The sequence below is a fragment of the Callithrix jacchus genome, chromosome 21, assembly GCF_049354715.1.
Source record: "Callithrix jacchus isolate 240 chromosome 21, calJac240_pri, whole genome shotgun sequence".
Taxonomy (NCBI): Eukaryota; Metazoa; Chordata; class Mammalia; order Primates; family Cebidae; genus Callithrix; species Callithrix jacchus.
The window spans coordinates 50,460,275-50,475,830 of record NC_133522.1 but is presented as its reverse complement, the minus strand read 5'-3'; the positions used below and the strand labels follow the sequence as shown (position 1 = coordinate 50,475,830).

General features: G+C 53.3%; 1 protein-coding gene across 2 annotated transcripts; it reads left to right on the top strand.

Moving 5' to 3' along the window:
- The first annotated feature begins 265 nt into the window (after positions 1-265).
- SUMO3 (small ubiquitin like modifier 3) lies at positions 266-12,365 on the top strand. Of its 2 annotated transcripts, XR_004737717.3 has the most exons (5): positions 266-380; positions 4,959-5,087; positions 8,914-8,985; positions 10,990-11,270; positions 11,658-12,365. XR_004737717.3 is itself a non-coding variant. In XM_008986799.5 (4 exons), exons 1-4 carry the CDS (start codon positions 360-362, stop codon positions 11,077-11,079), a joined length of 312 nt encoding a protein of 103 aa, XP_008985047.1. In that variant the 5' UTR covers positions 266-359; the 3' UTR covers positions 11,080-12,365. The 2 variants fall into 2 exon arrangements, 1 of the variants encoding a protein (XP_008985047.1); XM_008986799.5 differs by having other exon boundaries at positions 10,990-12,365.
- Positions 12,366-15,556: the final 3,191 nt, after the last annotated feature.

Below are 15,556 nucleotides of genomic sequence, written 5' to 3'. Positions count from 1 at the left end.
GGGAGGGGAGGCAGGCAGGGGTCCCCAGGGCCCGGGCTCCCCGCACGCGCCTCTGGCCCGCGCACCCCAGTGCCCTAGGCCGTCTGAGCCCGCCGGGGTCGCGCCGGACCCGCCCCGTGACGCATCTCCAAGCGCCGGGAGCCGCGGCCAGGCCAGCGCGCGCCCGACGCCCCAGGGAGCGCGCCTCGTGCACGCGCGCAGACACGTGACCCCCCGCCGGCCAACGAGCGCGCCGGGATTTGGGGGATAAAGCGCGGCCCCGCGCGCAGTTGCGGCGGGAGAGCGGCGGGGCCGTGAGCGTGACTCGCCCGCTCCGCGCTGCTTCCCCCGCGCCGCCTGCCCGCGCCGCCCGAGCAGCCATGTCCGAGGAGAAGCCCAAGGTAAGCGCGGCGCCCCCGTCTGCACGCGCGGCCATCGCGGGCGTCTTGGGCGCGTCCGCCGACGCGCGCCGCTCCCCGTCGGCCCGAGGAAACCGCGGCGACCTCGGGGACCCGCGCCCAGGCCGGCGGCGCCGCCTGCGCTCCCGTCCCTTCTCTTCCCTCCCCTCCCCCGCTCCGCCCGGCTCGCCGCTCCCCTCCCCCGCCCGGCGGCGCTCGGCGGCGCGCCCCGCCTCCAGCCCGGCTCCGCCCCCAACAAGACTCCGCCCCTTCTCTCCTCCCATAGCCAGGCTCCGCCCCGCTCCCCACCCCTTGTAGTGTCCCGCCCCGAAGTGGAACCGCCTAAGGCGCGCCCCGCCCCGAAGCGCTCTGTGCCTCCAGTTCCGCCCCCGCCGGGCCTGGCCACGCCCTTGCTCCACGCCCCGCCCCTCCCCGGCCGGGAAGCGGCAGGTCTTGCGCCGGGTGTGGGCCCCGCGCTGCTTCTGCCCAGCGCGGCGCCCTCCGATCTCGCCCCGGCGGTGCCCCTGAGGCGTCTTTGCGTGGCCTTCTCTTGAGTCATTGCCCGGTGGCGTCGCCCTCTCCCGCCGCATCGCCCTGGGAGGGTCGCATGTTGAGCGCACGGGTTGGCTCTGGGATTAGCGTCCGGGGTTACCCCGGAGGGGCGTGCTCTGAGGGGCTTGGCCCCTGTGAACAGCTCTGCCATCCTTTCAGGGTGCCCATCGCGCGCCTGGTATTCACCCATTTCTCCACATCGTGTCCCCGTGTGTGCTCACCCCTCTCCTTCGCGATCCCCAATCGTGCCCCCAGTGTACCCATCCTCCCCTTCGCGACCCCCCTTCCCCGTGTGCGCCCACCCCTCCACATCGCATCCCCGGTGTGTGCCCACCTCTCTTCGAGACTCCCCAATCGTGTCCCCAGTATGCACCCATCCCTCCCCGTGTGTACCCACCCACTCCACCATGTGCGCCCGTGTGCGCCCACCCCTTTCACCTCGTTCCCTAGTGTGCACCCACCCCTCCCCATCGTATCCCCCTTCGTGTGCGCCCACCCCCTCCCCATCGCACCTCCCGTTGTGTACCCACCCTTCCCCATCGGGTTCCCCAGTGTGCGTCCACCCTTCCCAACCCCACCCCCACCCCTGTCTGCGCCCATCCCCTATGCATGCCCACCCCTCCTTAGCCAGCCTTGGGTGTGTTTTAGTTTCCTCGATTGCCACACTGGAGTATGCAATCCTGTCTCAGTCCTGGGGTGTGCACCCTTCACTAAGGTGCACTGGCCTGTCTTTGGGAGGGTCTGTAGTCATGTTGACCAGGATTAAAAAAACAGAAACTACTTGACTAGCCTAAAAAAAAAAGAGAAACTTAGGCCGGGCGCGGTGGCCTATAATCCCAGCACTTTGGGAGGCGGAGGCGGGTGGATCACGAAGTCAAGAGATTGAGACCATCCTGGTCAACGAGGTGAAACCCCATCTTTACTAAAAATACAAAACTTGGCTGGGCATGGTGGTGCGCACCCGTAGTCCCAGCTACTTGGGAGGCTGAGGCAGGAGAATTGCTTGAACCCAGAAGGCGGAGGTTGCAGTGAGCCGAGATCCTGCCATTGCACTCCAGTGTGGGTAACAACAGCGAAACTCCGTCTCAAAAAAAGAAAGAGAAACTTCTGAAGCCCTTGGTGTGCACTGTCGACCAAGTGGAAGATGGTGTCATATCCCAGTGGAAGATGACTAGAGCTGAAGACTCTGTAAGGAGGCTGTCTCTGATACTGGCCTGGTCCTGGAGGTGACCACCCTCCGTTTACAAGTGAGCGTGGAGGTTCAGTGCTAGACACTAGTGGGAACTGGGATTGAAGCTCCTGGAACCACGGGCGGGGTCTCTCTGGAAGGCTGCACTCCACTTGCTGTGTAGTGAAACTCCAGGGAAACCTCTATCCAGTGTTTGGAGTGACCTTTGCTTTTTACAGTTTGACTTCAGTGAACTCAAACTTCTTCCACCCCTGGGGTTGTTGGAATATTTAAATACTTGTTAAAACTAGGCCAGATATACAGGTGGATCACCTGAGGTCAGCAGTTTGAGACCAGCCTGGCCAACATGATGAAACCCTGTCTCTACTAAAAATACAAAAAGTTAACCAGGCGTATTGGCACACTCCTGTAGTCCCAGCTACTTGGGAGGCTGAGGCAGGAGGATCTCTTGAACCAGGGCGGGAGAGGTTGCAGTGAGCCAAGATCGCACCACTGCACTCCAGCCTGGGTGACAGTGAAACTCAGACTCCAAAAAACAAAAAGCAAAAAAACTAGGCCAAGGATAAGTGTCTGTTGTGTTTTTGTAGGTAGCTTCCTCTTAGCGAAGAGTAAATGAAGAACCTATGAGACCCATTTTCTCAGCAGTGTTTAAACCTAGCTCTGCCACGTGCTCAACTTCAGGGTCCAATTCCGTTGAAAATACTTGTTCAGTTCCGGAATGACTGATGGCTGCCACCTCACCGGACCCACTTGTGGTGGGTCCCCTTCGTGTGTGTGGGAGCAGCTCTGCCCTGGGCCTCTGAGGAAGGGGAAGAAGTGGACCCTGGGACCCAGTGGTGCTGGGAAGAAGAGCTTTTGGGTCAGGTGGAGAATAGTTCTGACTTCCCCGAATAGCTGAGGCAGAGGATTGCCTGTAGTGAACTGGGGTCCATGTTTTTAGGGCTTCTTTTTTTTTGAGACGGAGTCTGGCTCTGTTGCCAGGCTGGAGTACAGTGGCGCAATCTCAGCTCACTGCAACCTCCACCTCCCGGGTTCAAGTGATATCCTGCCTCAGCCTCCCGAGTAGCTGGGACTACAGGCAGCTGCCAGCATGCCCGGCTAATTTTCGTATTTTTAGTAGAGACGGGTTTTCACCATGTTGGCCAGGATGGTCTCTATCTCTTGACCTTGTGATCTGCCCGCCTCGGCCTCCCAAAGTGCTGGGATTACAGGCGTGAGCCACTGCGCCCGGCCCAGGGCTTCATTTTTTAACTCACGAGTTCATTTGTTTATTAGGAATTCACCAGGGATCTGGAACAGACTGTTCATTCCTGGCATCTGGCTGTTAATGGGGCAGAGGTGCTGTGGCTGGCCCTGCCCTGCCCCAGCCTCTCCCGGGGCCGCAGCCATTGCCCGGTGTGGGCAGGTCTGGGTCCTGCATCTGTGCCTTTGAACACACCCATATCTTCCTTCCCTAAAGAAACCAGTGAGTCCTCATGCTTGGGGAAGTGAAGGGGGTTCATGCAGGGGTCCCCACTAACATCCTGCCCGGAGTGGTCTGCATGCCCTCACTTCCTGGGCCAGTTTTTTCTGTGCTGGAGGCCACATTGGGGGTGAGGGGGTGGGGGGATGGGGGTGTGCCAGCTCACCACTCAAGCTGCTGCGAAGCCAGTGTCCTCCCTGGAGTGGGCAGGGATGCCTGGTCCAAGACTGGAGTTGGGGGGTGAGTGCCACCTCAGAATATACATCTTCAGGCTTGTGGCTGGAGCCCCTCACTGCCAGGGCCCCTCACAGGCCACTCTTGCTCCCTTGACAGAGAGCACCATACCTCCCCAAGGGTCTCCAGGAATGTACAGTGCTCCCTCTGGGAGCACCTCCGCGTAGGGTGAGAAGGTACCAGGGTGCTCCAGACTTGACGTTCAGATGCCCCGTCGCTTCACTCAGACGGCTTCACCCAGCAGTGCAGGCAGCCTGAGGGGTGTCCCACTTTGCTGCTCAGACTGAGCTGCCCCGAAGTTGGCTCCCAATCTGTTGACATCGGCTTCTTGCCTCAACTGAAAATGCATTTCCAGGCAACAAGACACGCTGATTGTGCCTTGCTGAGCAGCTTCAAGCATGGCATGAATTAAAAAATAAAATGCTACCCGCTGCTCTCAGATGGGACAGTTTGAAACCAGAAAGTACTCGGAGATGGCTCCCTTCACATTTGCCAATGACAGGGCAGTGAGAAGGAGCCTGGCTGCCCGCCGTGGGAAGCGGCTCTCCTCAATTGCATTCCTGAGGTCACCACTTTAATGACCCACAGGGTCCCTCTGAGTCGCAAATGTTTTGTTCTGTTTTGGTTTCTTTTACTAGTGCTGAATAGCTGTAGTGACTTGTGGATATGTCTTTTTACTGCTTTCATAAGAATAATTTTTTAAAAAAGAGATGGGGTCTTGCTGTGTTGCCCAGGCTGGTCTCAAACTCCTGGGCCCAAGCCATCCTCCCACGTCAGCCTCCCAGAGTGCTGGGTTGATGGGTGTGAGCCACTGTGCCCAGCCCACAAGAATCACTTTAAAATAAAGATGGATCTTCTCTGATTTTTCCCTAGCTTTATTAAACGGGTTTTCTTTGAATTAACCATGTTAGAGGACTGTAGATTCGCATTGTTTTACCCACAGATGCTTAACAAGTGGAAGTTAAAAATCAATTCCGTGTAAAAATGAGACAATCACATGAGTGATTCCGACTCCTGGACAGTTTTAAGAACTAGGTTGTCTTTAAGGACTTCAAAGAGCTGATGGTCACCTAAGGACCTGCCCTGCAAAGTCGCGGTTATTTTGAGACACAGTTTTGAGGCCAGTCTCTGGTGTCCCCTGCAGGAGGGCGTGAAGACAGAGAACGACCACATCAACCTGAAGGTGGCCGGGCAGGACGGCTCCGTGGTGCAGTTCAAGATCAAGAGGCACACACCGCTGAGCAAGCTGATGAAGGCCTACTGCGAGAGGCAGGTGCGCGCCTCGGCCCCCCGCACGGCTTCCCGCGTGTGTGCAGGTCCCGTGGGTTCCAGGCATCCCGGGAACATGAGTGTCGGGGCTGGACCCAGCTGCAGCTGCTCGAGGCGCCCTCCTCACGGACAGGCGGGTGGGCGGGTGCTTGTGTTGTAAACTTGGCCCAGGCTGGGCTTGCTGACTGTGCCCCCACGGCCTTTTATGTGGCGGGGGGCCCTGGAGGCTCAGATGAGTGCAGTGGGGTTTTCTTCCTGACAAGGCGGCTTCCTGGGGGCTGTGTTCTTCATGGGGCACTGACATCTGTGAAGTCTGTGATGCTGAAGGCTGTTGGGAGCCCTGCCCGGGGCTGGCCTTTCTGCAGCTGCAGGTGGCGTGTGCCCCATGGCACTGTCACCTTGTCCTTGCATATGAGCTGGAGTAGCCCGGGAGAAACAGTGCCCTCATCTGCAGTGTGGTTTTCCCTTTTGTTAGGAAAGGAAAGAAAGTGTGTGATTCTTTCTCCTCCTTCTCCAGTTTCAGGATAATGAGCTGCCTCACTGGCAGTGCCCTGCTGGGCGGACGCCTTCTGGTTGCTGTGTGATTGTGGACTTGGTATGTGTGTGCGTGTCAGTCATTCTTGGTAGTGCTCGGAGGACTCGCCCTGGGCCAGGGGGTCCCTCTCCAGGCCACTCCTATGGGCTTTGCCTGCTGGCTGCTGCCTGGAGTGTTGGGGGTCTGGCCCTGCAGCCAGGTGCCTTTCCCCAGGGAGCCCTGCTTCCCTGAGTGGGACCTGGAGGCTGCTTTTCTTTAGCTGTTTTGAAAATGCAGCAACTCGTCGCCCTTTTATTTTACTCTCTTGCCTATGGATTTTCAGTTAGATTTTCTCCTCTTTACCTCGCGCTTCTGATACCCTGCTTGTGAGAGGCAGTCACTGGCCACCACCTTGCACGCTGTTGGCAAGCAGCCCCTCTGACTTCTGTTTGCTGAAGGCAGATCTTATTTTCACCTGCAAAAGGTGAAACTGAGCTTCTGGACATGCAGGCCCCGATCTTCCCAGCAGAGTGAGCGACCCAGCCTCTGCCTGGTGCTGGACCCTGGCCCTTGTTGGAGTGTGTGCTGCCTGGGCTGGTGGTCACTGTGTATATGACTTCCCAGGTGCCCGCATAGTCTGCTGTGCTGCAGGATGGCAGGCGTGTGGGGCTGTGTACATGTCTCTGGCTCTGCTCTTCCCACTGCTCTCCAGGGCTCCCTGCCTGCCCCACCTGCACTGCTGCCTGTGAGGCTGGCTGCACAGTCGTGGTCCCAGGGCCTCCTGTTCACATCCTTCTAGAAACTTGGTTCTCCCCTGGGTGTTTCCTGGATCTGTCCTCCTCCCTTTGGTGGTGGAGCACATCCTCCAGGGTTGTGTCAGAGAGGGCACAGAAGGGCAGCGTCTTTGAGACACTGCATGGCCGAAAGCAACTTTTGCTTTTTTTTTTTTTTTTTTTTGAGACAGAGTTTCACTCTTGTTGCCCAGGCTGGAGTGCAATGGCGCGATCTCGGCTCACTGCAACCTCCGCCTCCTGGGTTCAGACAATTCTCCTGCCTCAGCCTCCTGAGTAGCTGGGATTACAGGCACGCGCTACCATGCCCAGCTAATTTTTTGTCTTTTTAGTAGAGACGGGGTTTCACCATGTTGACCAGGATGGTCTCGATCTCTTGACCTCGTGATCCACCCGCTTGGGCCTCCCAAAGTGCTGGGATTACAGGCGTGAGCCACCGCACCCGGCAAAGTTCCTTTTTCTTTCTGTTCTTTGAGTGTTCTTTTTTTCTCAGTAGCAATTTATTTATTTTCTTGAGACAGGGTCTCTCTATTCTCCCAGCTGGAGCACAGCGGTGAGATCATGGCTCACTGCAGCCTTGACCCCTGGGGCTCAAGTGATCCTCCTGCCTCAGCCTCCTGAGTAGCTGGAACTACAGATACATACCACCATGCCAGACTAATTTTTTTATTTTGTAGAGATAGGGGTCTCCCTATGTGGTTCAGGTGGGTCTTGAACTCCTGGGCTCAAGTGATCCTCCTGCCTCTGTCTCCCAAAGTGCTGGGATTACACATGTGAGCCACCACCCCCATCCTCAGTAGTTTATTGTTTTCTGAAGGTAGTATTATGTTTTACTTCGTGTGTGTAGGTGGGTGTGGTGTATGCGCATGTGTGTGTATGTGTGAGGGGTGTGTGTGTGTACAGGCCTGTGTTGGGAGCATTCTCCTGCCTCCTCCCTCTCCATTCTCCTCTGTGCTCTTCCCCTCCTTTCTGAGCCTTTCCCTGACTGCTCTCACGAAGGCTGACTTCTCCTGTGCAAGCATGGAGCACTGAGAAGCTGTGTACCTGGATGGCTGTGCTCCCAGGGCTGTGCATCCACGTGGGGTGAGCTGTCTGGATTGGGGGTTCTGGAGGTGCCCAGATGCTGCAGTTTGACAGTTGAGTCCTCTACGCTCCGGCCAGCCTCCTAGGGGCATATCCAGAGAGAGAGGGGGCTCGGTGCACAGGGTTGAGGACACTGGCTTCCATGGGCCTGCTTCCGCCCTGCGACTGGACCTCTGCACCCACCTCTTCAGAAAGCAGACCTCCTGTGTGCTGCGGTGGGAGGCACGGGGTTGTAGGGGTCCTGCCTTAGGGCTCTGCATGTGAACTTCCAGCCAGCTTTTCAATGTCAGCTGCCTGCCACAGCCCTGCTTCCCAGGCTGGGGCCTGCCCAGTCCCTCCGCTCCAGGATTCTAGCACAGTGTCCATCAGACCAGCAGTGTCCACGCCTTGGTAGCCTCTGGCCCAGCCCAGCGGGACATCTCTGCCCATCCCCGCACCCATTTTCTTTGTCCTTGCTGTTTGTGCCTTTTCCATTTCCGTCATTTCATTGGGGCTTCAAGGGGGAGCAGATGCACGTTTTAAACCTGTTGGTCTGGTTTCAGTTAAATCAGAACTGCTTGTTGAGGAAATGTTTCTGTCCCTGGCCGTGTTTCTCCATTCCCTCAGGACACAAGAAAGGCTGCGTGCTCTCCTTCCTGCTGCCCTCCTCAAGGCTCCCCGGCTTTCCGCAGCCTCTTGTCTTGTCCCTCATTGTCACACATCCAGTTCCTTGCCGAGAACTTTGTAGCGGGGAGGTGGTGGTGCCAGCAGTGTAGCTCTACTCGGCTTCTGGAAGGAAATGGGAGGGGTGAGGCGGGGCAGGTCAGGGCACCAGGGGAGAGAGGATTCAGTGTTTGAACGCACCATTCCATGAGGCCATTGCACTGAGAAGCTCTGATGGACAAGCTGGCTGCTGGAAGCTTAGTATTGACCCGGCAGCTCATGTCCCCTCCCTTGGCCCACCACCAGTGCTAGTCCAGTTTTTCCTGCTGAGGGACAGCTGTCTGAGCATCACCGTGACATGTTACCCTTCCTCTCCTGGGTCTCACAGGTAAAGCAAGGGTGGATTTTAGAGGCAGATGAGTTCAGGTGTTAGTCTAGGACGTCTCTTGTTTTCTGGAGTTTAAATATAAGTCTGCTTTCCTTCCGCCATGGACAGCTTACCTATCTGCGCTGAAACTGAACTGACACTGATTAAGAATTTCCCAGTATCCACTGGTGTGACAAAACCCGGGTTGAAAATGACCTGTTTTAGCCCATCAGAGAGAAGACGGTAGGACAGACGGTTCTGAAAGCACGGGTGTCAGGCGCCGCGTGAAGGAGGCTGGAGGTCCACTCGCGAGTGGCTCATACTGAACTGGGTCTTAATCTGCACAGCACAACGCTGATACTGGATCAAAATATTTAGTTTTTGAATTAAGCTGTATCTGAACTATTTAATGGTGACTGCTTTTCCTTTTCAGGGCTTGTCAATGAGACAGATTAGATTCAGGTTTGACGGGCAGCCAATCAATGAGACCGACACTCCAGCACAGGTATGGAGCTGGCTTCCTGTGGGTTCCAGGGTGACTTCCGATTTGTGTGGGGTAACTGCCATCTGGGATATGCTTATTTGAGACTCATAGATGGGAGCTCATACAGAATGCCTTCTGCTTTTTCCGTAATGATTTTGATTATTAGATTATTTACTTTTCAAATTTAAAATTTAATTTTCAAATGAGAAAACTGCTTTGCAGACATCATTCTTGCTGTCTGGAGATGGGGCCGACTGCCAGGCCCATCCTCACGGTGGGGGAAGCACTCAGTGGCCCTTCCCACTCATTGTCTGGACACTGTGGTTGTAGCCTCCGTGCAGCTCGTGGCTGGCTTGATTCTTGTGCCCTTTAGGTGTCTTATGCAAATGACGTGAGTGGACAGAATGTGCCATCACACCTGATTATCAGTCAGCACATTTCCTTTATCTCAGGCACGTACCTGTCACATGGTGAAATGAATGAGATCTCATATGTCACGTCGCAGTGCATCATATTGTCGTGGAAGGAGCTTGGGACTCGGAAACAGACATTTTTTAAAACTTGGTTCAAGCTGCAGCTCTTGTCTTTTGTCAGCTGAAGTCCCTGTGACCAAGAATCACTTCATCTTGTGGAATCTCAGTTTTGTCTGACTGTAAATGGAGCTAATACCTGCTTTTTCTCCCTTTCGAGGTTGTGAGAATCCACTGGAATGTTTTATGTGGAAATATTTTTGTAAAACATTTAATATTTTAAATATTTAATATTTAGTATTTAATAAATACTGAAAACATCTTTGCAATAAATGTCAATTTCTAGCTACTTTAGGAAATCAGCGCTGGGACAGTGGCAGCTCTGGGAGGGTTCACCAGGGAGAGGCTGTGAGATCAGCTGAGCAGGGAGGGCCTCATGGAGTCTCCAGGGCTTGACTGGGAGTCGGAGGGCAGGCTGTGGACAGGTGGACCGAGGGGCAGAGGGAGTCCTGCTGAGGGCTCTCCCTCCAGCCCGCCGTGTCTGCGGCAGGGCGAGGGTGGCGGACAGCCCTGATGGGACTCCTTTCCGTCTGGGAGCATGACTGCTCCCAGTCCTGCTGTGTCTCTGTAGCAACTGGCAGAAGCTTCCTCTTGCTCAGAGAATGGAAGAAGATCAGGGTGGGTGTTTTGCGCCCCCTGGGTCAGGGGAGGGAAGTGAGCCCGCATGTTTCACTGCCTTGCCTGGGCTTTGGAGGGGGAGGGGCAGGGAGAAGCGGCAGTGGACCCCCACTTGATGGGCCCTTCTGTGAGCTGGGGACTTGGCTTCTATGGCATGTTTCCCTGCACTTGGTATAGGGCACATGGCTCCTGCAGTCCTAGGACTCAGTCCTGCCCATCAGATGTTCTTAACTAGAATCTAATTTTGTGTAATTTTCAATAAGAATTTTAGACATTTCAGTTGATTTTTTTAGGCTCAGTTTTTTTTTTTGAGATGGAGTCTCACTCTGTCACCCAGGCTGGAGTGTAGTGGCGCCATCTCAGCTCACTGCAGCCTCCGCCTCCCGGGTTCAGGTGATTCTCTTGCCTCAGCCTCTGGAGTAGCTGGGATTACAGGCGTACACCACCACGCCTGGATTTTTTGTGTGTATTTTTGGTAGGGACGCGGTTTCACCATATTAGTCTGGCTGGTCTCGAACTCCTGACCTTGTGATCCACCTGCCTCGGACTCCCAAAGTGCTGTGTGAGTGGATTACAGGTGTGAGCCATTGTGCCCAGCCCAGACACAGTTTTTCTATCAGCTAACATTTTAGCTTTGAATATGCTTTTGTGAGTTTTGTTAGGAGAAGCTTGGTGAACTGTAGGCCTGTGGTGAGCATGTAGCGATGCCTCTCACCCGTGTGCTGAGCTGCAGTCCAGACGGACAAGAGCCAAGGTGTGGTCAGGTGATGCCCCTGGTGGAGGGAACACTCGAACCAGTGAGGGAGGCTCTCATCCTCCGAGGAAGACTAACAGGCTCCCCTCTCTTTTGCTGTGCCTGTTGTGACAACCGTGACAGCTGGAGATGGAGGACGAGGACACCATCGATGTGTTCCAGCAGCAGACAGGAGGTGCGCCGGAGAGCAGCCTGGCGGGGCATGGTTTCTAGAGGGCCGTCCCCAGCCTGGGCCGTCCGTCCTTGCATTGCTGTTGAATGGTGACCATGCCGACCACAAAGTCGTCTGTGGAAACCACAATGGTTTTCCTCTCCTTGATGTACTTCAAGCGACTCAAAACTCTATCTGCAGGGATGAATCTGTAACTGAAATCGGGCCAATCAGAATTGTTACCTTTGTTCAGGTAAAATGAGTTGCAAGGTATTTTGGGTTTGTTTTTGTTTTCCCCCTCCGGTAACTTTTTTTTTTAACCCCAAAATTGTAGCCTGAATGTTTGCTTTCAGTCTGGCCAGGGATCCAACTCCCAAGCTGGTTGCCTCCTCTGCTCACTCCAGTCACATGGAGAATTGGTGTTTCCCGCAGTGGGGCGCGGCTGTCGGCCAGGTGGCCGGGGGGAAAGGTGGGTAGGGAGGACAGACTGTCATTTGTGGTTATAAGCACAGGTGATTAAAATGCTAAATATTGCGAATTTCGGCTTTGTCAGTATATGGTAAAGTTTAAGGGAGAATACTGGAATGTTTTTTTCAAAGGGTAAAAAATAACTGAGTCCTTTGATAATTTGGCCCCACAGGCTCGCTGGCCCTTGAGCATGTGACCTTGCAGTCTGAGGCCCAGGACCCACCCCCCTGCCACCCTCCCGCCCCACTCCCTGCTCAGTACCTGGCATTGGCACACAGGCAAGGATTGGCACAACCAGAATTGGCTTTTTCTTCTTAATACTGAAGAAATTCCCACATTTCTCATTTGGTATTGGTGTTGTGGCCTCAGATTTCTTCTAGTATTTGCTTCTGATGAATAATTATGTTCTATACATAAAAAAGTAAGATTAAGTATTGCTGAATTTGCAGTTACGTTGTTGTGTAAAAGAGCTTCCAAGTGTGGTTACAAATGAACCCATGGAATGATGACTTCACGTTCTTCTCGTGGGTTTGTGCTGTGCTGCTTTCCAAGTATGTATTGAATTTATGCATTAGTCTGGTGATTTCAGTTCTGTGAAATATTTTGGGATCTATACCAATTAAACATTTTCATAGTTCTGCCCATCGTCCTTCCCTGAGGATCCACTGCTGCTTGGTGGCCATTCTCTGCCTTTTTATAGTCACCTGAACAACCCATCATCTCTTGCTTGCTTGAAATCTTGCTAAAAATGTCCTCATTTCCTGTTTGCTGTATGGGCTTCGGTGGGATGTTTGTTGGCTCTGTTGTGTTTATTCACCAATTTGTACACATTTGTTGTCCTTTACTACTGTAAACAGTAAATATAGTTTGGTATTCTGTCTCTTGGCTTCTACTAAACACTGCATTTGAAGGTTGGGTCGTACTGGTACAATTCAGTGTTTGAATTGATCATTCCACGTGGCCACTGCACTGAGAAACTCTGATTGAAAACCTGGCCGCTGGAAGGTTGGTATTCACCCGGCAGCTCACGTTCCCTCCCCTGGCACACCACCAATGCTGGTCCAGCTTTTCCTGCCGAGGGACATATCCTCTCCTCAGAGACCTCCTGGCTGACAGCTGTCTGAGCTAGCATCACCGTGACATGTTACCCTTCCTCTCCTGGGTCTCACAGGTAAAGCAAGGGTGGATTTTAGAGGCAGATGAGTTCGGGTGTTAGTCTAGGACGTCTCTTGTTTTCTGTTTTCCTTCTGCCATGGACAATTTACCTATCTGCTCTGAAAGCGAACAAACATTGATTTGGCGTTAAGAATTTTCTAGTATCCAATGGTGTAACGAAACCCGGGTTGAAAATGACCTGTTTTAGCCCATCAGTTCAATGAACCCAAGGTGAAGATGAAAGGCAGCTGTGGAGATGGACCACACAGTTCACGTGCACTAGGAAGAGTGCACGTATTAAGGCACAATACACAGATGTGGACATCTGCCCTATCCGCTAGTCTGGGTCAAAGGGGATGCCAGAATCCATGCGGAAAGTGATGTGTCCCAGGCCCCATAGGTTAGATGAGAATAATGGCCAGGAGCGTATGTGGGAGCTTTAGGGCAGCGAGGCTGGAACTTCACCCACAGCCTCACAAAGAGGAAGCAGCGGGATGTCCTTTTTAAAAAGGATTTGTAGAGATGGGGGTCTCACAGTATTGCTGTATTAGTGCATTCTCACATTGCTATAAAGAACTACCTGAGACTGGGTAATTGATAAAGAGGGTTGATTTATAGCTCTGTAGGCCGTACAGGAAGCATGGCTAGGGAGGCCTCAGGAAACTTACAGTCATGGCAGAAGACAAAGGGGAAGGAAGCACGTCAGCTGGAGCAGGAGGAAGAGAGAGCAGGGGGAGACACTACACACTTTTAAACAAGCAGATCCCATGAGAACTCACAACAGCAAGTGGAAAATCTGCCCCCATGATCCAGTCACCTCCTACCATGCCCCTGCTCCAACCTGGGGATTACAGTTCAATCGTAAGATTTGGGCAGGGATACAAATCCAAATCAGTTGCCCAAGCTGATTGATTCTTAGAGTCCTGGCCTCAAGTGATCCTCCTGCCTCAGCCTCCCAAGTAGTTTGGATTATAGGGTGAGCCACTGCACCCAGCAAAGGTATGTTCTTGAGATTGTCTTTTTTTTGAGATTTATGCAAATTGTGCATTTGGAGTAATAGATCTGCTGGGATTACTATTTTCAAGAACATTAATTATGTGAACTTGACTCGTAGAATCCTTGGGTTAAACTGATGCTCCTGGAGGAGAGGCCCTATTTATCTATGCCTGGGGTCCCAATTGGAACCTCTCCAGTTTTTGCAGCCAAAGGTTCACATCCCAAGAACCCCCACTCCCAGGAAACTTGTCACGTTAGCCATGCTGCAGGAGTGCCCAGCTGGAAACTCGGTGTAAACAGGAAAGCCCCGCCCTATAAGGGGTTAAGCAGTGGGGTCCTTTTGCTGTTTCAGAACTCTAGTTGCTAAAGATATAAGGCATTAATTTGATTGTGTACAGTTGGCCTCCCCAGGGTGTGCTGCCATGCGACAGTACACACTGCTCGAAACCCCTGGGACTCCCACCGACTGATCCAAGCTGGCAGTTGGCATGAGTTAGCCAATTAAAGTACAAGACGCGCAGCTCAACTTGAATTTCACATAAAGAACTCAATGATGACCACGAGGAGAAATGCTGCAGAGCCTGGTTCTCTGAGGATACTGTACCAGCCCGGTTGAGGGGAGAAACGGCCATCTTGTTTCAGCAACTCCTCTTTTGGACTTGTCACTTGAAGCTGAGCTAATCCTGATAGAAGCGGTAAAAAAATAATTGGAGAACATACCGTGTTCTACAGTAAGATCCTGTCTGGAGAAGACTGACAGAAGCATGAAAACATCAAGCATGTGACGGTACAGTGAGCATCATGGCATGGGCAGTCAGGCTTTATTGCCCACACTTGCCCTAACTGGAAAAGAGCTGCTTTCCTTCAGTAGCACTGGACAGACTGCTCTGGGGTGCGGGGTGCTGTCTGAGTAGAGAGAGCAGCTCTGGAATGGGGTAGGAAACACCTCCATTGTGACTTTTTGCACATTGTATTTGCACAAATTAGTTACTCTCTGAAACAGTCTCAGAGGACCAGGTCATTTTTATAAAGCACTGTGGTCATTTAACATGGTAAGAGGTCGACTGAAATTTAGAATTTTAGGGGATTTTTCTACAACATGCATACTTGTGAAATTTGTTTGCACTGTTAAATTTCATTTGATTTGACAAATCCGTGTTAAGAGTATATGATGTCCAGGTACAGAGGCTGCACCAGGAACAAGACAGAAGTAGGCAGAGACCCTTGGCTCTCATGGGACATGCTTTAGAGGTGACAGGTAAGGGTGATACATATATTGTATGCTAATAAGTTCTACATCATGGTGCATTGGGTAGGTGTGGACGAGAAAAAGGTATGGGGTGAAGGCCAGGTGGTGATGGCCTAGGCCCCACTCAAGAGGCACCGTTTGAGCTAATACTGAAAGAGGCAGGGAGGGAGAGTCTGGGACTAGAGCCGCCAGAATAAAGTGCTTCCGGGGAGGGAAGAGCCCGGGACTGTGAACCAGGCCAGGGCACCTGGAGTGGAGTGAGGGTCTGGGAGAGCAGCGGGGGTGGGCAGAGGCAGAGCAAAGCACTGGACTTCAGCTTTTCTGAGTGAAATGGGCGGAGCAGGGTGTGAATGTGATCAGATTTCCTTCAAAGGGATCATCTGCAATGCTGGAAAAGAGGGGAAAAGCAGGAGACGTGTGAACAGGTTACTGCAACAAACAGGTGAGAAGTGCAAACTTTTGCAAAGGTGTGTGTGTGTATACATCCCTGACTGGACAGCCACGAAGCACTCACTGTGCTTTCCTCGCAAGTCAATAACGATGTGGGTTCAAATCACAGCCGGTCAATCGGGAAAGCACACCCATCCACAATAGCTATCACGGGAAAGGGGCTCGCTCCTTACAGGATCCTCAGCTGTGGAGAGGCCGGGAGCCCGCTCGGGGCGCGGGGG

What these genes read in the sequence shown, in the direction of transcription:
- SUMO3 (XM_008986799.5), top strand. Translation starts at nt 360, where the DNA reads ATGTCCGAGGAGAAGCCCAAG. An exon ending in TGTCCGAGGAGAAGCCCAAG is followed by an intron (nt 381 to 4,958) that starts GTAAGCGCGGCG and finishes TGTCCCCTGCAG; the next exon opens with GAGGGCGTGAAGACAGAGAA. An exon ending in AGGCCTACTGCGAGAGGCAG is followed by an intron (nt 5,088 to 8,913) that starts GTGCGCGCCTCG and finishes TTTCCTTTTCAG; the next exon opens with GGCTTGTCAATGAGACAGAT.